The 20457-nt window shown below is 37.5% G+C and overlaps 1 protein-coding gene across 1 annotated transcript in view; it reads left to right on the top strand.

Moving 5' to 3' along the window:
- Positions 1-20457, top strand: part of SPATA6 (spermatogenesis associated 6) — a 40633-nt gene that overhangs the window by 1142 nt on the left and 19034 nt on the right. The window contains exons 2-8 of the mRNA XM_054384551.1: positions 5038-5175; positions 6666-6714; positions 7610-7651; positions 9433-9557; positions 14260-14340; positions 16927-17205; positions 18806-18893. Coding sequence (XP_054240526.1) covers positions 5038-5175; positions 6666-6714; positions 7610-7651; positions 9433-9557; positions 14260-14340; positions 16927-17205; positions 18806-18893 — 802 coding nt within the window. The remainder of the gene's footprint in view (positions 1-5037; positions 5176-6665; positions 6715-7609; positions 7652-9432; positions 9558-14259; positions 14341-16926; positions 17206-18805; positions 18894-20457) is intronic.

Here is a 20457-nt window from a genome sequence, read left to right as displayed (position 1 = left end):
TTGTGGGTTTTTGTTGTTCACCCTGCTGTCAAGGCTACAAATAACCCTGCAAGGGAACAGAACAGGAAGACTACAATAGAGCTCTGAGTGTCTCTTTCAGCACATGTGCACTCATTCAATTATGTCCCTACTATGCTGTATAATTTCTCTTTGATAACCCTTTTAATAAGTATACTTAGTCTGGTTTTGAACCACTTGTTTTGCCTTTTTTTTTTTTTTTCCTGCCTGGAGCCTACTTTGGCATTTCATTCCTAAGATGGTCTGAAAACTTTATAAACTTCCTTCTAGCTAGTTTATGCCCTACTCTTACAGAAATGTCAACACTTAGCCTTTCACTTAACTAGTATTTTTCCTTCCTTGGTGTTTGTTCTCTTCTTGTGTTTTTTGGGCAGTAGTTCTGTCATTTCACAGTTGATCAAAAGTCTTCTGATTGTCATAGGGATGGGTGCTACTCTTTCACTTTGAATTTGCACTGATCAGGATCAGAATTTAATTCAGCATTCCAGAAGGCATCTTGCTGTTGCCTCAGGTGATGTCATTTATTAACACACTCATCTTCCTCTCAGCTGGCATTGAAAGTTAGCCCCCACAGTGAAAACAAAAACTGTTATTAAGACACAGTGGGTGCATCTCATCTTTATTATTGTGGTCCCACAAACAGGCTTTTCTCTATCTTTTCATTGACCTCTAATGATTTTGGAATTTCAGTTGGAAAAAATTCATGAGAACACTCTGACTTCTTGTGTCAGGGTCTCTAAAAATATTAAAAGGCATGAATCCTAGGATATACAGAGAAATGTTTTTATTAGTAACCCTCAACTGGATGCTTCCCAGTTTTGCATGTTATTGATACTGTCCTTTTACTGGTCCTGTACCACCTTAGGATTTTCATACCGACTCCAATCTTGTGCATCATAAGTCAAAATTTGTGGCATCATATGATATCTTTTGCCCAGAAAAGAGGCTTCCAAGAAAGCATCAGGCTTTGCTTGATTGATCTACTGCTGGGCTTTTTTCTAGTCATGCTTTCATCCATATCTTTATTCTTTACTTTTGTGTATTTGAATATTCTGATTGATGGGGTTATAATTTTTCAAACCACATTCTCTGCCTCACATGGACCTTGTGGGTTTTTTTTTTTTTTGTCAGCAGATGGTACTATCCTTGTTTTCATAACATAGGTTTTATTTATGTATAGATCCAGCAAGAAAAATTACATTCTTTCAGAGCCTGGGCTGAGAGTGACTCAGCCTCCCTGTAGCTCCATGGTCCTAGTGTGTACTGGGTAAATTCTGTTTCCATAATTTATTTTTTTAAGCTGTTTGTGTGTTTGTTTCTGGCCTTGATTAAGTATGATTAAAACCTAGGCAAAATAGTCAGTTGTATTTGGGACACAGATTTGTTGATTTGCACGTCTTGGCTGATTTATACTACATCCATTTGTTTTCTCCTTGTTTGCTTTATTTGTGACTAAAGTCTTGTCCAAATTTCTGATACCTTTTTCTGTTCTTTTACAATGCTCTGCCTATTCCTTAACCCTGTTTTAAACTGCCTACGAATGGAACTACAAGTTCCATTTTCTTTGGTTTTCTTTTCTTTGGGATGCTGATGGATTTTGCTCCTTTTGTCTTAATGAAATTCCAAGATCTTTTTTTTGATCTAAGTCTATCAGTCCTTTGCATTGTATCACTGCTAGTTTTCCTCATTTCTGAAAGGCTGCTTTTCCAAAATGGAAAACCTTAGTTAAAGACCACATTTAGTTTATCCTGCCATTAATTGAAATTGAATAATTCATGATTGCTCAGACTGAGATTTCATTGTTATTTGGGTTTTTGAGACTAATTTTGGTGCCTGCCTCTGCTGCTGGCATTTAGATTGCTCATGTAGCAACAGAATGAAATTCACATTTTTCTTCATGTCAGTCCTACATGGCGAATTCACAAATGAGGCAGTGAAGTTGGATAAAGCTTTAAGCACTAAGATGAATTAATAGCATTGTGGATTACTGCCAGGTAAGGAGACTAAAATGGCATCTCTTCACATTGAGAAGATTATTTTAGCAACTCTAAGTCCAAAATGCTATTTTGTCTGGAAGCTTGCACTCAGCAGAAGTTAATTCTGTCCACTATCCATCACAGGGAATCCTTCTTGTTTGGATGGCAACAGGCAATCAAAGTGATTTTTTTCAAGGCCTGCCCTTTTTTCATGGGTTACATATGTAGCTACAGGTTTAGAATTGCACATAACAAACAAATGCCATAGGGGATTGTGGATCAGTAGAATTCTGTTCATTTCTATGAGATCATAAAATGATAGGGTTTGGAAGTGGCCTCTGGAGTTCATCTAGTCTAGCACCCCTGCTCATGCAGGTACACCTAGATCAGGTTATACAGGAATGTGTCTAGGCAAGCTTTGAAAGTGTCCAGAGAAGGACATTCCACAACCTCTCTGCAAAGCCTGTTCCAATGCTCCATCACTCTCAAAGGAAAGAAGTTTCCCCTTAAGTTAAACCTCCTGTGTTCTAGTTTGTGTTTCCCCTTGCCCTGTTATTGGCTACCACTGAAAAGAGCCCAGCCCCATCCTCATGACCTTTAGATGTTTATATAAATTTATGAGATCTCCTCTCGTTCTTCTCTTTTTCATGCTAAAGAGCCCCAAGTCTCTCAGCCTTTCCTGATAAGAGAGATGCTCCAATCTCCAAAGCATTCTTGTGGCCCTCCATTGGACTCTGGTCCAGTAGTTTATCTTTCTTCAACTGAGGAGGCCAGAACTGGACATAGTACTGCAGATTTGGCCTCACCAGGGGAGAAGAGAGGAGGAGGGAGACCCCACCCTCAATCTGCTGGCCACACTCCTCTTAGTGCACCCCAGAATACCATCGGACACCTTGACCATGAGTGCACGTTTCTGTCTCATGGTGAACTTTTTGTCCACTGGCACTGTGGTGACTTCTTTTTATGGCTGTTTGTGATGGTACATATTTCCCATTCTCTTGGGCCTGCAACAGAGAAGTCCAGAAGTCTGCAGCAGAGTAACACTGCCACAGACACTGACCATAGGCCTCTCAGTTGTTTGTAAGATCAGTTAATTGTAGCTATGATATTCTGTTCTTCGTCTGATCCCTAGGTAATACTATTACAGTTTTTAAATTGTTCCTCATCCTGTCTGAACAGCTTGCAGGCAGATACCAGCTTCAATTTGTCTCATTAAGTGTCGTGCAGCTCCATGCATCACACCTTACAAAACAGATTTCATCAACTGCAGATACGTGTGTCATTCTCTTTTGGAGCTGCTGTAAAGTTACATGAAGATGTAGATTTGGTGTTCCAGTCCAGGCAGTGAATTGTGCAGTTTATCTCCTGGGTAGCAGAAACACAAGCTTCCACTTGTGCAGTCTTGCCCCACATGCTGATTTGTAAGAATGTCTTTTCTTTCACAGGATAGCCAGAGTAGATGACACCTGTTGTTTGCAGTTTTGCCCTCTGCAAGGTCTTCAAACCTCTCTTTTTTTTTTTTTTTAATCTCAATAAAAAGGCAAATATTGATTAGCTTCTGTAAGGTGAAAGACATGAAACTCCAGGTAAAAATGATCATAAATTCTACAAAAATGGCAAGAATAAAATTGAGAACCAATCTAACACAACTTGTAGTATGTAGTTTGAGAGGACTTGCCTTATATGAGTGAAATCTGTCTCGTTCACTCACTTCTATTCACACTTGCAACTACATGAGTGTCAAGCTGTTTAATGCTTGACAGTCTGTTTCAATTGGGGTATCTATTATTCTGGCTCTTTTCTTGCAGATTTTAAGCCCATATTTACAAGGAGAAGAAATCCTTGGTTTTTTTCTGCCTCAGATATTTATGAATAGGAGTACTATTTTTTTTTTTTTTAGCTTATCCTGTATTTATAATCATCTATCACACTTTGTTTTCTGTTATTTCTTTCACCTGAGGTTATTTTTCTGCTGCTTATATAGTTTTCTTTTAAATACAGTTAGGATTCCTCAAGTAAAACAGTCATTTTGGAGTAGAGGACTGTAACCAAAGCACTTATTTTCATTCCTGTCACTCTCCTCCTTTGTCTTTCTACTTGGCAATTGAAAGTCTGAACGCTTTCTCTAGCAACCTTATGTTGGAAGAGACAACCTCATATTTATTATACTGTGATAAAAAGTGAGCAGTAGAGCTGAAGTGAAAGGTGACAATTCTCTGGCTGGGTAATAGAATAAAACCATGGGGCTTGGAGAAAATAGCAAGTAGTTTTGCAATGAGCTGTGTACATCCTTGCAGTGAAAACACAATTAAGAACATCTGGTGTTCATCAGAGCTTTTAAAAGATATCAGCTTCTTCTCACTTAAAGAATATAAATTGTCCAGAGAAGGTTGAGAGATTAATGGCAGTATCTGGCAGCTTTAATGAGGAGCCTTCCCTGCCTTGAATTACTCTCCAAAGGTGGTCAGACTTCTCAGGTAAAACTTTGTGTTCCATGTGTCTGATAGTAACAGGGCAGAGGTTGCATTTTCTCATTTACATATTAGAAGACAGAATTCATATAATATTTGCAAATAAACTTTCCCTTTTTGATGGCCAGAGTATGGATATCTAAGCTTCATTCTCTCTGTAGCTAGGCTAAAATTTGTATGGTCTTTTGTGTCTTGGTATCATGTAAACTTGTTCTATGTGACTTTTCATATAGAGCCTGATGTAACCCTTGATGATTAACCATTATATAATCAGTGGGACTGGGATACCAGGTTTCAATTTTGCTTGAAGACAGTGGAGTATGTTTACTTACAGTAAGAAGAATCTGTTCCTGAATATTTTCAAATGGTGACTATTTTTCCTGGTCAGTCTGTACAAATGGAATTGCTTTAGAAAAGAAATTTTCTTTTCTAAAGGACAGACTCCAGTCTGTTATAATCTGACTCTCAGAAATCAAACATTTCAGCCCTGGCCATTTCATTTTTATCTTGAAAACAGCCATTACTTCTATAACTAAAATTCAGTTTGTTTAATGAATCTGTTTCTCTTACAGATAACTTGCCCTGGAGTGCTGCTGAAAGACAAAGAGGAACTTTATCTCAGTGTCTCTGTACTTGGGCAGTACAAAAAAACTCACCGCGTCCCTGCAGCATTTCCACTCTTCTTTCAAGAAAAACTAGTATTTGAAAAGGTAAGATAATGTCAAGAGCTAATACAAGCCAAATAAAATCCATCCCAAAGTCCACAAAACCTCACTGTAAAATCCCTGAGTACAAGTAATCACACAGAGGATGGCATAGTATTCTAAGTCCTGCTTCTCTACAGCACAAAGGAGGTGTGTGCCTACGTTATCCACACAGTGACTCAAGAATTATGTGGCATTTATAACGTGTGATAAGACTTCTTAGGTGTTCCTTCTTTTGTGAAATGTCTCTTTTCAGTGTCTGTTTTCCTGGCTTGGAAGGAACTGAATGTTGTTCTAAAAATTATGGCAAGGTGAAGAACAAAGACTACATGATATAGGAAAGTCAATTTAGTAGAAAGATAGAATAGCAGCTCAAGCCTTTTTGGTGACGTCTTTCTCCCTTTGAGATACTTTTTTTCATGGTTTGTCACCAGAATTCCCAGGTTGGTACTCTGGCCTTATAATTTATAGTTGTTTATCACATATTCTGAGTCCCTACTAGCTTCATTATTAGTACCACAGGGATAATGAAACACAGTATCTTAGAGATATGATCTGGCTTCTTGACTACCTATGAATAATAATACTTTGCCCTTTCTACTTCTTTTCCTTTAAGCATCCCCCAGCACTTTGAAAACCAGGCTGAGTAAACATCAGTGATGCTCTGGTGATGTGTGCAAGAGACAAATGGTGATGGTTTCACCAGCTGCTGAAGAGTAAAAAAGACCATTGTTCTTTAAAGGCAAACATACCCCCACAGTACTTAAGGGAAATGTACTGAATCCTGTTTTCAGTGCAATTTAGAGGAACTCCACTCTATCTGCTTACAAAACAAGAAAGCTGAGAATAGTATCAGACAGATGTCTTCCTACAAATTGTTATTGATTTAGGTCTAGATGCTAGTGGAGCTCCAGTACTTGCTGGTTTTTAGTGTTTGGTACCTTGAACAGCAAAGTGATCCACAGCACTGTGCTGAGACTTTTGTACAGAGTTAGAGTCAAGTTATTACTTGTTGAGTACTCTGTGCAGCAGCCTCTCCTATTCCTTGCCATCTGTTCACATAGGATTCAGGTTAAAAAAGCTTTGAACAGTATTCCATACATTAATAATCACTTCCAGGAAAATGAAGCTGAAGTCTTTACCAATATATTAAAGAACATATTCTTAATTTATCAGAATTCTAGTACATTCTACAATTTATCTTGAAATTTTCTCAAACACTACATATCTCTACATGTCAACTCTTCACAATGCCCCCTAATTTAAATATGGAGAGTAATCCAGGCTGGAAAGCATATGACAAGAACTGCTAGCTTTCAGTTAATTTGATCATGTGCCAAATGGTAATTTCAGTTTGCTTTCTTTTTTCCAGTGGGGATAGTATTCTTGGCAAAGGGGAATATTGATGAATTTTTTTTTTTAATTATTCGGGTTTTTTTCCTTCTCTTTTTCCCAGAGACCCATCTGACTGTGACATTTACTCATTTCTTTTCCAGGCATTTGCTGATATAGTTGATCCTGGAGACCTTGTGAAGTTGCTGGAATGTAGGTGCTACTTTTTGTGGATACTATCTTGTATGCATTAATGTTTTGTAGGTATGGGCTTTACAGACTTTTTTTAGAGGTTTAAAGTATGTGATAACTTTTCAATCAGGAGCCTATTCCCTGAAAAGTTAGTGGGTAACCAATGTAGTATGTCATGTACTAAATAAGTAGGACTCTAGCACTCTAGTGAGTTTTCAGAACAGAAGATTCATTGTTAGTGCAGGCAGAGGCTTTTTGCTGTCTTTGGTTACTGGTAACTTACCCAAAATACTGTTACGTAACAAAAAGCCTCTAGAAATATATGCTACAGGCTTTAGAATCACAGAATCGACCAGATTGGAAAAGACCTCAGAGATCATCAAGTCCAAAGTGAAGAACAGACAAAGGGTAGAAAGTCATCCAGATAGGTAATGGATTCCTGTATCTGGATTCATTTTTAAAGACTACAAGCACAGACATTCATTTTTTTTAAAACTTATACTTCTAAATTTTTAAGAAAATTATGGCTTGCCATTTACAGAGCATAATAAACTGTAGTGAGAAAACACTGACTCTGAACTTGAACTTCAGGAATATGCTGCCTCAGGCTGAGAGTTATCTGAAAAAGTGGCAAAATTTGCATCATCTTCTTTAAAAGGACAAACTTGGCAGCAGATAGAACTTAACAGTTTCTAAGTAAAATTTAGAATTGTCATTTGCTGCTAATGCCATTGTGTTCTTCTGTGGTATTTATGCAAGCTGTTCTTAATTTTATTGTTGGTGCAGTGAAAATAGTGCAGCTATTTACAGTGCTGTGAAGCTTAAGTCAGTGAGCCATTTTTCTTGGGCTTGACTATGAGAATTACTTTCTATTTTGGTTGGTTTTAACTCATGAAAAACTTTTTTTCCTTTCTAGTTGACACAGCAGTACTTGAATTAATACAGCTTGTTCCTCCAGGTATTGTATCAGTCTCTTCATAAATTATGCAGTTTAGTAGGTGAATTTCCATGAAGGCATTGCTCATTACAGCACAATCACTTTTTTCAACACACAAACAACATAGAAAGCTCTTGCACAAATAGTCCTCTGAATATAAAATGTTAATAGATCGAGAGAATCTCATTCTTGAAAGAGAATAATAACTGAATATTGAAATGTACCATACTCATGCTTAGGAAATTGATAATATTTAAAATGGAAAATAAACTGAAATAATCCAGTGCACACTTATTAACTGCATCACAATTCACTTGCAAAGTGTCTGTCTGAAATTTCAGAGTGCATAATCTTGTTCTCAGAATGACACTTTTTTTTTCTTCCATTTTAATGGTGACCATTGGGAAAACTCTTATCCTCACTGTAAGTATTATAGGCCTCGTGGGATATGTGAAGATAATAAATAGCAATTTGTCATACTTCTGTTATTGGTTTGTGTGATTATAAAAATCTATTTTAATGAAATTCAAGTGTTCCCATGAATAATGTAAATCTATATTTTATTGGAAATAAAGTCAAGTTTTAAAGAGGACTCGTTTGGAAAGTGTAGTATTAAAAGCACTCTCTGTCACTTGTCCTTAGTACTTTCAAGGAAATGAGTGCTTCTCTTGGGTATCTCACAAGACTTTTTGCTTGAAGAAATGTACTGAATGTGGATTCTTGTTGTGGGGAGGGTAAAAGATCTTGCATAAGGAATTTAATTTCAGGGGTCGGAGATAAGTGTGATGCAGCCCAACGTAAGCTGGCAAGATTACTGCAATAAAACTAAATATTTTGTTTTGCACAAATTTTTGTATAATACACATACAAGGTTTTATAATCTACATGCAAGGTTTTCCCTTCAAGAAAATATAAATAAAAAAAAAAGAAGTAGCAAACAATAATAGTGAAAAAAAATCTTGAGATGATGATTTTGATGTTGCCTGTGTTTCTTTCTTACTACTATGCCTACTATTACTGTGGCTGTTACTGTTCTGTAATATGCAATGACAGAAATTTTCATTAGGAATTGGTTGCCAGTAAAAAAATACTGGTTTGTTCTGTGGCATGGAAGGGAAAGAAAGAGGAAAACTACTGAAGAATGATCAGGGGGCTGGAACACCTATCCTGCAAGGACAGCCTGAGGGACCTGGGGTTGTTCAGCCTGCAGAAGAGAAGACGCTGGGGAAACCTAATAGCAACCTGAAGGGGACCTACATGAAGGCTGGAGAGGGACTGTTTACAAAGTCATAGGACAGAGGATAATGGTTTTAAATTAGGGAAAAGTAGATTGGACATCAGAAAAAAGCTCTTTACCATGGGGGTGGTGGAACACTGGAACAGGTTGCCCAAGGAGGTAGTTGGGGCCCCATCCTTCGAGATATTCAAGGTCAGGCTCGACAGGGCTCTGGGCAACCTGGTCTAATGTAGGATGTCCCTGCTCACTGCAGTGGGATTGGAGCAGATGACCTTTGTAGGTCACTTCCAACCCAAACCATTTTATGATTCCATGGTTCTTTACCTTTTTTTTTTTTTTTTTTTTTTTGCTGTAACAGTGAAACACACTTTTAAAGTAGATTCTGCACATTGCTGCTGCTGATTTAAATTGATGAGTTCAATTCCTAGTGTGACAGGGGTTTTAGAGCCATACTCTTAATTTGTAAAGAACAAAATTTATCTCAGTTTCAATATGCTCGTGTGTGTGGTGTCTGTACTCCATGGCTTTGTCTATTTTCCAATTAAAGTATATATTTTCTTTTCAGTAGGAAAAATTCTAGCTACGTATGAAGAAAATACAAGAGATTTCCTGTTCCCTGACCCTAAGCTTACCTGTGGGCACCATGGTTTAAATCGTGAGATTTTAATGAAGAGGTCCTCTTCTTTTACAGTGAGTGAATATCTGTGAATTGCATTTATGAGACAGTGTGTTTCACTGAAGAAACCCCTTGAACTACTTCAAATGAAAAGTGATTACTTCTGACAGATTTTGCCATTTCAGGTGTTGAATGTACAAATCCACAGCTGAACTGTGGTGAAGGTACAATCTTTTCTTCAAAATGCTTCAAGAAATTACTGATTATGAACAGTTTGTTACCTCTTGGTTTGCAGTGTGACACCATGACATGTTCTCCATTCAATTTAAACTGTGGTGCAGCTGGTGGTTGAAGGGATGCAAGGAAAGAGGGAGATGTCATATCAGCTTCACAGTTTTTAACAGATGAACCATGTAACCCTTCTTCTGAATATCTCTGTGGCATTCTGTTACAGACTATTTTTGGTACTATTTAGGACAATGACAATAGGTTAAAAATTACACTGCTGTGCCTTCTAACCTGTTGGCTTCTCCAAGGTGCAAGACCACCATGAAAATAGTAAGCAACTGAAACTTAGCTTAGTGCTGCATGATTGTTTTTCAGTTCCAAAGCCTATTTCTTAAGGTCTGTTCAGACCATTCACTTTCATTTAGTAACTTGCCTTTTTTAGAGTTTCAAAAAACTTATGATATATGACAGCTAATAGGCAGAATAAGCACAATGGATCAATGTTAATTTTCTGGAGATAAGGGCTTACGTGTACAGTAAATGAAAATGGATTCATCTCCCACTGCCCTTTCATAGAATTTGACTGTTGAATCTTAGGTGTTGGTGGAGTAACTCAGGAAGGCACTTTGAAGATGATGGTGATGATGTGGAGACATTTGGGAGTTTTGGTTTTCTTATTTTGGTTAAATTTTACTAGTGGATTGTTAGGACGTTTGGCACGGGAAAAGAGGGGCTCAGTTGTGATTGGATTAAAAACACATGGCAGGAGGGAAATGCTGATTAAAGGTCACTGGCATCTTTTAACTGGTATAATCTTTCCCCTGTAAGGGCAGCCTGGAAATTGTGCAGTCGCAATTAGAAGTGCTAATTTAGTGTCTAATGCTGTGTTAGATTTGAATGAATTAAAACTGTGATTCTGTGATACAAAATGTATGGTTCTGTGACAGATTAAGGTGTCCCTGCAAAACCAGCCACCTCTTTGATACAGCTTACCCTATGCATGTTAGTGGTGGCTCTAAAGAGAAGCTGGGACTGTGTTGCTTTCACATGACTTATAGGATAGGTGGTTTCCTGGTATTGAGAAAGAATAGATAGGGAAGCAGTAACAAATGAGGTGGTTTTAGCAAAATGGTTTCAGATTTTTTTGTAAATGCACTATAATGAATCTTTGTAGAAGCAGAGCCACTAGAGAAGCTTGAGAGCTTTGTTAAATTCTTTAATACAAAAAGTATGTATTTTCTAATAAGATACATTACATTTAATAAAATACATACAGTTCTAATAAATTTCTCTAATAAAGAGAAAGTGCCATTATTTGTGAGCTGTGACAAGATGTGATTAGTGTCATTTGAATGTGTAGCTTACTGATGACACTCTACTAGCTTTAAAAAGTTGAGTGATGTAAAACAGACATGTACTTCCATGTCCTTGCCAGCAGTATAAATGAAACCCATCTTTGCCCTGGAATGAGGACTGCAGAAACATCTGTTGCTGTCACAGAGAGAATAGTTTAAGAAAGAATTTTGGCATACTGACCTGGTTTTCAGGAAAAATAAAGAAGCTGTGTTTCATGGAACTGGAGGGAGGTACCTAGAAAGACCTCGTGTTTCCTCTCCTCGTGTGCCAAACAGAGTAGCTGCAGGAGGCTTTTTACCTCCAGCAGAAACGCAGTCTCAAATGCATCCATCTTCTAGTGTTCCCTAAGCTTTACTGGCAAGTATCTCCTGCTAACTCTGTCAGCACTGAGCACTGAATATGAATGCTAAGCAAAAGAGAAAGTGTTAAAAAAGATCACGAGAACCTTCACATTATTCCTATGCTAATCAAGCCATGTTTTTACCACATGAAAACTTATTTACAGCTATCTGAGATGTTGAATATTTTTGACTGACAGCTGTGCTTCAGTGCCACTTTGGTTCCCAATACATTTGCCTTTTATTAAAAAAAATAAAGGTAGCAACAGCAAGGTTATGGTTGTGGAGTTCAGATAGGCAGTGACAAGCAGTGTCTGATTAACACTACTAATCTGCCAGTTGGAAGGAATCCCAAGTTGAGAGGATCAGAACTCCTCCAGAAATCTGGCACTTGGCTGATAATGTCTCTGGCTAAACGTTTTACAAGGCTTACAAACACAATACGTGTACAAAACGTGCCTCAACTTATCTCTTCTGGTCCAGTGTTGCCCAGCTGAGGCTTTTGCTGGCTTTTCTGCATTTCTCTGCAACCCTTGCCTTGCAAAATATGTTTAAGCCTTGACTGGTGATTTCTTACAGACTTTCTTATCTCCATTCCCCACTCTCATGCAGTATGTACTATGTTGCTTAAAATAGTTTCTTTTTGGTTATGCTATCTTTCATTAGCATACCACAATACAAGCCCTATTCTATTAATATATACTTTTTGAAGCTACAGACTTGTACTCATGCTCCTTATAGTAAAAAGCATTTATTGGGCTTGTTTTCTAACTTGTGTTCTTCTAAATATGAACCACCTTTACAATTTTTGTATGACCATAACGCTTCTGTTTGTTGACTTGTACAGAAGGAGTGACAAGTCTGCTCAGGAGGGCTGCAGACACCAGTAAGCCAAAGGCAGAGGAATTAATTTCAAACATACCTTTCTGGCCTATAAGTTACTTTTGATGTATCCATGCCTTTGTATGTGAGTGCCATCCTGTATTCCTGAACCCCCAGCCGCCCAACCCCCCCATCGAAGGGCACAGGAAATCTCAAAGGAAACCCATAGTGGGGCATTTGACTTATAGTTGGTAAATTATAAAACCCCCAAGGGTGTTTCATACAAAACCCCGTACTCCATAACTCTCCTCCAGTGTACCGAAAGGAGCAGGACAGGTCCCCAAAATCACTGGCTCCATCCACAAGAGATCGTGGGTTACCCCCAGGACCCCTAATAATCACTTCAGATCCCCGGGGGTACCACCACATCTCACTCAAACATCTCGTTCCGCTCCAGTAGCACTTCATGGGACCCACCTCCATTCAGTCTAATTCCAATAACTGAGTCGATTTTAAACGATTTGGGGGGGACAGCCATCTATTTAGATTGCAGTAACTTGACTAGAAAGGGAGTTACCACCTGGACCCTTGTTAAATTCTGGGCTATACCACAACTGAAGGCTTTCCCTGGGGCTATATATGACTTCCTTTTCATTACCATAAATTTTCTAACCCTGGGAAAGCAAGGATTCATTATTTCCCTTATGGGAATTCAGTGTGTGTTTTCAGGGCATGGGTTTGGTTTTAGGGAGAAATAACTTTGGTTTCCATGCCGTATACAACACCATACACTTCCTCCACCCCCCCGAAGGATACCCACCCTCCAAAACCGTTAAAGGGAGGATATAAGGGAATATCACAAAAACATTCCCCTAACCCCCCCATCCACCCTCATGATATTTTGGGTGTTTCCCGTGGTGCCAACAGATTCCACATGCCATTACAGAAGCTTAGGGGCCGCATAAAACCTTCCATTCCTTGTTGGACAAGCCAAAAAAAGGGAAGGAAAAGGGGCTACCAAAAAAAGTTGTAGGGGGGACACTTGATTTCCCTCTTATGTCTTCTGCCTCAGTATCAGCTGATTGCAAGAGGCACATAAATGATTCCTGCTTGTTTTTAGAATATATGGCCTTTAACAGTTTTGTGCCTTTTTTGTAATGTTGCTATTTTGAGAAAATAACACTTGTATGTCATAATCTATGCTATTTACACCCAGTACATTTTGTATATGTTGTCCAAATCTAGCTAAATTTAACAGGAAATAGAGCTCTCACAGGTATTATGTTTCTAGACATGGCTGCAGTAAAAGATGAGTTGAACAGAAACTGTTAGCCATGTAAAGATGGGGGGAACCTGCTGACCACTAGTACCTGTTGGTTTACCTGTACATTAGTACAGTGCTGATTGACCAGGAGGCCCAGATGGACCATACTGATTCCATACAGGGCTGCCTCTTACCAGCCACATATGTAAGACTGGGAGGAAGTGGAATGTGGTTATAGAACATGGGAGACAATCCACAGAAACCAGACATTGCTCTAATAGTTACAGAATAAAGGGTATTCTTAATCATACTGGTACAAAGTCATAGTTATTTGCAGTGTAATTGACTACTTTTCAAAATGTTCTTACCAAAAAGATCACACTATTGAGATTATTTATAAATAAGTTTCCAAGCTAAGGAAACTTCTAGAGTATGGCTGGAATTTTTATTGATGTTGTATAGCATGGCATGAAAAATCTTTGAAAGTGCTTTTGACAAAAAAATGCATTGAAATAAAAGTCAGACCTTAATTGTTGTATGAAAGCAATATAATCATCTGTAATTGAATTGTCAGAAATGCAAATGTTAGCATCTTGACATTTACCATTGCTGTTCTGTCTTTTCTAATTATCTTTATTAAAGGCTGAGATTAACAAAGGAAATGGCTGAAAATTAGGAATGGTTTGTTACATTAGGTGACATTTACTTCTTTGTGATACCCTTTATCTTGAGTTGGAGCTTGATGTTCAATTATTGTCTCTCTTCTAGGGAATTGCACCAAAATTGAGATTTTCTACAAGCTCCCTTATTACAGAGAGACTGTTAAGCTCAGGAAGGAGTCATGTACAGGTTAGCATAATTTAATTGTTTGCAATTTAATTTCTAGACTTAATATTGATAGCCTTGGTTCCAGTTTTTGGATGTGCTGCTCACTTCAAACTTTTCTCCTTCTTTTGTTGTGGTTAAAGCAGTTATCATGGGTGCTTGACAACTTGATTAAATTTTTATTAAGTATGAGTAAAGAGTGGGTTTGGTGCGTGACAGTAAATGCTGGGAGTTTCTTGAATCTGAAACAATTATCAGCTGCTATGTTCTGTGATCAGCTGAAGTGTCAATCCCTGCTGTATTTGTAGGTGGGAAGATGCCTTCTCACCATTCCTTCCTGACACTTAAAATTAAGAACAGTGAAAGCTAGGTGAAGTCAGAGAAGGTGCATGATCAAAACCAAACCAATTAATTTGATTGTTTTCCATAACAATATCAGTGGCAGTAATGGAAATGAAGATTTTTGTTGAAAAGGCTGCCACCAATATTATTCTGGAAATGCTGTTTCTGCAGTGAGCAAAATTAAAAGGGAAGTAGCTGAAGAGATTAGAGGGGGAAAAAAACCCACCTCTGTGGGTGGGTTTATTCATTTGATAGCACCCTGATCCCAGGGATCAGGAATTTGGTTGACTTTCCTGGTACAAGCTGTCACATGAACTTACTCTTACTTCCTCCTTTTTTTGCTATATTATTGAAATATGGTGCAGCATCATTAAAATGGAATGATTGTCAGGAGGGCTTGCATGCAAAGAAGTTTAGGTGAATTTGACCTCTGTGGCATTGACAATTAGTTCATTGAGGAGTTTCTTCCAAATTTATCAGACGAAATACTTAGAGATTTTTTTTTTTAAATTCTTTATCTAAAATTGTCATTGTTAGAAAACTTAACTTCCCTGAAGGTGACTTAAGTAAAGTCAATTTGATTTAAAATATAGAATGTCCTTAAAAGTATTCAACATGTTATGAACAGCCTATCAAATTTGCATGTGTTACAGTGAAAGTCTAGTTTTACATCTGGTGTAAGCCAGAAGCCCAGCCTACTTCTGGCGAAATCAAAATTAATCTTAGAGAATTAGGTCTGATTTTGTTTGGCCCAGTTCCAAACTCTGGCACACTGTGAGCTGCTCAACTTCTAGTCCAGGCATGAGAACGACAGTGGCACGAGTAGTCAGTGCTGACACTAGATTCAAACTGTCATGATGCAGAACAGACAGCCTCAGCCTCCCTCGTTGGGTGGATAGGGAAAGGCTTGAAGGCAAGCTGGACCATTCAGTTTCAGTTCCTCTGAAAAGAGGTAGTGCATGCAGCATTCAGGTTTAAGACCTCAGTTTGCCTGTTGTTGGAGAAGAATTTCTAACAGGAAGACAAGTCTTGCTATGCCATGATTTTTATCTCTTACAGCCAAGTTTGACCAAAATGCTAATTATCCATTCTGAGGTATTCAAAGTTAAAGCGTGCTGCTAAGTAGCCTGATAAGAGTTGTGTAATCTAGAGTGCCTTGACCTATTTAGCTTGCAGATTAATTGAATGCTCATTTAATGCCAGAAATTACAAGGGAGTGTTAATGTATTTCAAACAAAACTTCAGTGCTGGAAGCAGTTTCTCAGAATCTGAAATCAGTAGCTGAAGAAGTTAATAGTTACTTGGAGGAGGTGTCAAACCTGATTGTTAGGCAAGCTTTGCTTGTGACAACAGCTACAACACCACCAGCCCCATCCTGTTTTGTGGGAAGGAAGGTTGTGAGGTTGGTTGATCCTCCACTTTCCTTTGTCCTGCTGTTTATAGGTATTTTAAAAGGAATATCGACTCAGAGACAGACTTTTAAGGCAATCATTGGTAATGGCAAGACTTTTACAGATTTTAGGTAAAAAAAGATCCATATTTTGTACATTTAGTGCCATTCACGCAAATAAACAGCTGCTTTGCCGCTTCTTTTGCAAAAGCAGTAATGTGATTTGAGAGGATCTTTGGAAGATGATCTTTAAAGCTGGGGTTTTTAACTAAACATAGGTTCTTGATTATAACTCTTTAAAGAAATAGTAAATTCACCATGATCCAAGAAAATATAAATTTCAGAGAATGTAATTACACATCATTGCAATCATATTACACTGTGAAGCTTTAGGCAACTCTAAATGCATATAATTTAAACTATTAAACAGGCTTCTAATTTTATTTATGTATTTTATTTTAAAGGGTAAGGATTTGAAGAGGTTTGGGGGGGGAAATGGTTTAAATAGATGAAAAACATGCTTCAAATCTGTGTGCATCCACTCCAGGGAAATGTTTGTTTAAAATGATCTTGTGACAAAATTCAGTTTAATTTTTTACAGTCTTTGCACAATAACTGTGTGAGAAAGCTAATTGGGTAGGTACCAAACATTTAACCTAAGCATCTGAGATAATGTGTGTTTTAACCTCCGTGTCTCAGAGAAAATGGTAAATACATTGTTGTTTTCAAAATTACTGTTTGATTATAGTTTTGTGAGGAGAACTTCAGCTGACACGGCACCTATTTCTGTTAAAATTATTAGTTCCCTGTTGGCATTATTTTCCGTGATCTTTGTTCTGCATGCTGTCAAAACAGATAATTCCTCTTTTTCACTTTAGGATGCTTTGAACTTGGTACATCACTGCACTCCAAATGGAAAATTGCAAACGAAGTTACCGAAGAAAAATACTTTTTCACCTGAGAAGAGCAGGCACAGCTTAGCAACAAAGAACTACGAGCAGCCTACAATAGCTTCTAAATCGCGTTCGCCATCTCCGTACACCAAAAGACGAATGTGTGAGCTATCAGAAGCAGCCAGGCAACGACTGGCCCATTTAAACCTTGGTCCTTATGAATTCAGAAGAGAAACTGATAAACCTCCATTTGTAGTCAGACGGGTTTGTATTCTCTCCAAAGTGCTTCCAACTTAAGCTCAGATCAAATATTGTTCTTTCGCTAAATAGCGTGCCAAAAATTCATTCAGCTCTTAGTTTAGATGAATAATTTTTCCTCTCCTTAACAGTCTGTCACATAGTGATTTAAATGTAAAATTAACTAAAATAAAACTTCTTTTATCCACGTTAGTAACAGACAAAGATCAAATTCTTTCATGAATATCTTGGTTAAATTCTCTGAGCCTCCATTTCTTTTCTTCCAGCACACTAGACAGGATAATAGGTGTATAAATTCAGCTTGTAAGTAATTGATATTAGTATTAAAAACTCCTGAATAAGACTTTAAAGAAAGAATGTCTAGTCACATTATGAACATTTACACTTCCTCTCTTTCAGCTTTTTTATGTTGGCATCCTATAATCTTTGAAACACTTCCTTTGCCCAGAGCTACATCTCTAACACTGCCTTACAGTTCATAACCAGCCTGACTTTAGCACTCACATAAGGACTTCTTGCTAACCATACATGTGAAATTGTTCTGAAATTAACTACTTACTTAAATAAACTTCAAGTGCTTTAATGCAAAGGGAACAGATTTCCCAGGCTCTTGGAGGATCATGTTCTCTCTCCCTCTTTTTTTTATTTTTTTTGTCCTTATGATGATGGCAATAATCCTTTATTTTTAGAAGCCCACCTTAAATGTGTAGGGACAGAAATGGAACTGTTCAGATTCTGTGCTATGACATTGATTTGTCTACAATTTTGGATACTTGTCACAGCCAATTGAGATAATTTAGTGTTTAACTAGCTTGATTTTCACTTTAATTTGTTTCTAGTTCATGTACAAATAAATTAATAACGTCTTGTCAAATTTTTAGAATTCTTTTCCAAGTTTTATTCAACCTATAGATTCCTTTTAGAAATTCAGATTAGCCTTAATAAGCCATTAATCATTCATCAGCCTACTGTTTATCTCTGATCTCTCAGATATTTTTTTGTTTAATTCATTTTAATTCGATTCTTCTGTTTTCTGATGTACAGGTGAAGTTCACAGTTTAATTAAAGCATCTTTAAATACTGATTATAGGTTTTGATTGCTTGGTTGTATTTGTACAAAAAAGGAAAAAGCTTGTCTCTAAATGTACCATATCCTGACTGTCATGGCCTTCCTAGACTGAGAATGCTCCTTTTAGGGCATCTTTACTGCTGAGGACTCTTTTGGCTTGGAGGTTTTGTGTTACATAAAGATTAAAATTAGATTATGTTAAATGCAACTTTTTTAATTAGGAAGAGATTCAGATATCCCTTGGTGAGATCTGCACTGTTTGGAATAAATATGAGATACCAAGAATTGCACACATTATAGATGAAGGAGAAATAATCTATTTTTTTTTTCTTTGAACAATGTGATACTCAGAGTTTTCTAGACCTTTCTAGCACCGTTTTCATTTATGGACAGTAATGCCAGTAATAAACGTAATGGTGATGTGAAAATACATTTAAATAGTATTTAAATAAGAACAAAATATTTCAGAAAGGATTTGATGTAGTCTTATGAATGAAAAAAGGAAAAAACAATATTTTTACTGTGTCTTTGATACAGATTGAGCAACCAAGCCCTGGTATTAAACTTCATACCTGGTGTCCTACACAAGAAGGTAGAGCAGAAGCCTGGACTGGTGTGGACCATGGTCAGTGTTTTCCAATATATTATCTCATTAGTACTTTTGCTTTCTGTAGTAGTTTACTAGGGTTTGGGGGCTTTTGGTTTGGTTTGTCATTTCTTATAAAAGTTAGTCTATAATGGGGAAAAGGCTGTTCTTTCTTCCTAGGAAGAACTCTGAATTAGCTGCTGCTGCTGCAAAAAGGTGGTTTGAATAGTTCTTTACATCATGACATTTGGAATGTGGTTCTACATGATGTGAAAGTAGGAGTAGAAAATACCAGAGCCCAGGCAAGTGCTCTGTTTCACTCCACTTGTTTTGATGAGTTGGATAGTGGAGCAAATCTGCACAACATCTGTGGGTGTGTTGATCAGTCTTGGAGTATTGATCATTTTGAAGTTCAAGGGCTCTGTTGCTTCCAAAATGAGTAATGTTTACTTCAGCAGTGTTCGTGAGTGGTGGATCAGTGGCTTAGTGTTATTAATGAGCATCCTGAATGTGCTCCTCTATCTGTTTTGGCATTCATTGGAATCAGTAAGTGAGGATTTAATGAAAGGTATGGGACTAGAAATTTAAGAAAGTACCCTAAAACTGGATTTTATTGCATGTCTGGCAATATAAGGATTTTCATGAGTCTCATTAGTATTTGTTTGTGATGTGTGCTCTGCCTCAGTTTTATTGTGCCTCCTCACTAATTGTTATAGAGCAAATCATCATGAATTTGTTATTTTACTTTTGTTCTTTGTAATAGCATTGGGTGCAAGGATTTTAAAGGTTTCATATTCCTTCTGGGAATATGTAGTAGCTGGGTAACATAACAGACCTGCTATTATCTGATACCGTTGCATACTTATGAAATTATTAGTGGTTAGAAGACCAAAGTGTACCTCATTATAAATGTCTAGAGATTTCACTGGTCACCTGCCTGTGTCCTAACTGTAACTTCTGAAAAAAAAAAACAGACTCCTAAGATAAGAAATCTTAATGCAGTTCAGTTCTTTTTTGCTTTCATGCAGACAGCTAATAGCCCAGTGTCTTTGTATTGCCATACAACATAGAAGGCTTGGGTCTGTTATGGCTTGGGCCTGATGGTGGTTCAGTACAAACTGATGAGGAAGGCAGAAATAATTTAATGGCAGTCTGTCAGGGATGAGATGCCTATTGACATTGGTGAAACATCCAACTTGGTATGGACCTAATAGTTCCCCCATGGATGTTTCTCTGGGTTTTGTACTCATGTCTGTGGGTCAGTGTTGAGGGAAGAAATGAAGAGGTGACAGGAGAGAGATGATCACAAGGAAGTTTGTTCAGAAAATAATAGTAAGCTGGTGCAATGTACCTGAGAAGTTTTAGCTTGATTTTTATATTGATTTAGGCAATTAATAACTTAACAAAATGTCCCTATGCAGAAGATAGAGCATGCACTGATTCATTGTTGTTATAAACATTGTACTCCACTAAATGTGAAGTCATAGCTTTCAGCTAAGGAAAGTGATTTCCTGAAATGTGTTTAGAATTTCACCATGTATAATAATAAATTGCTTTGGCACTGTTTGGGAGAACAGGTATGCTGTTTTGTAAAAGATTTCAC

The sequence above is a fragment of the Indicator indicator genome, chromosome 10, assembly GCF_027791375.1.
Source record: "Indicator indicator isolate 239-I01 chromosome 10, UM_Iind_1.1, whole genome shotgun sequence".
Taxonomy (NCBI): domain Eukaryota; kingdom Metazoa; phylum Chordata; class Aves; order Piciformes; family Indicatoridae; genus Indicator; species Indicator indicator.
This window is presented reverse-complemented; position numbering and strand designations above follow the sequence as displayed.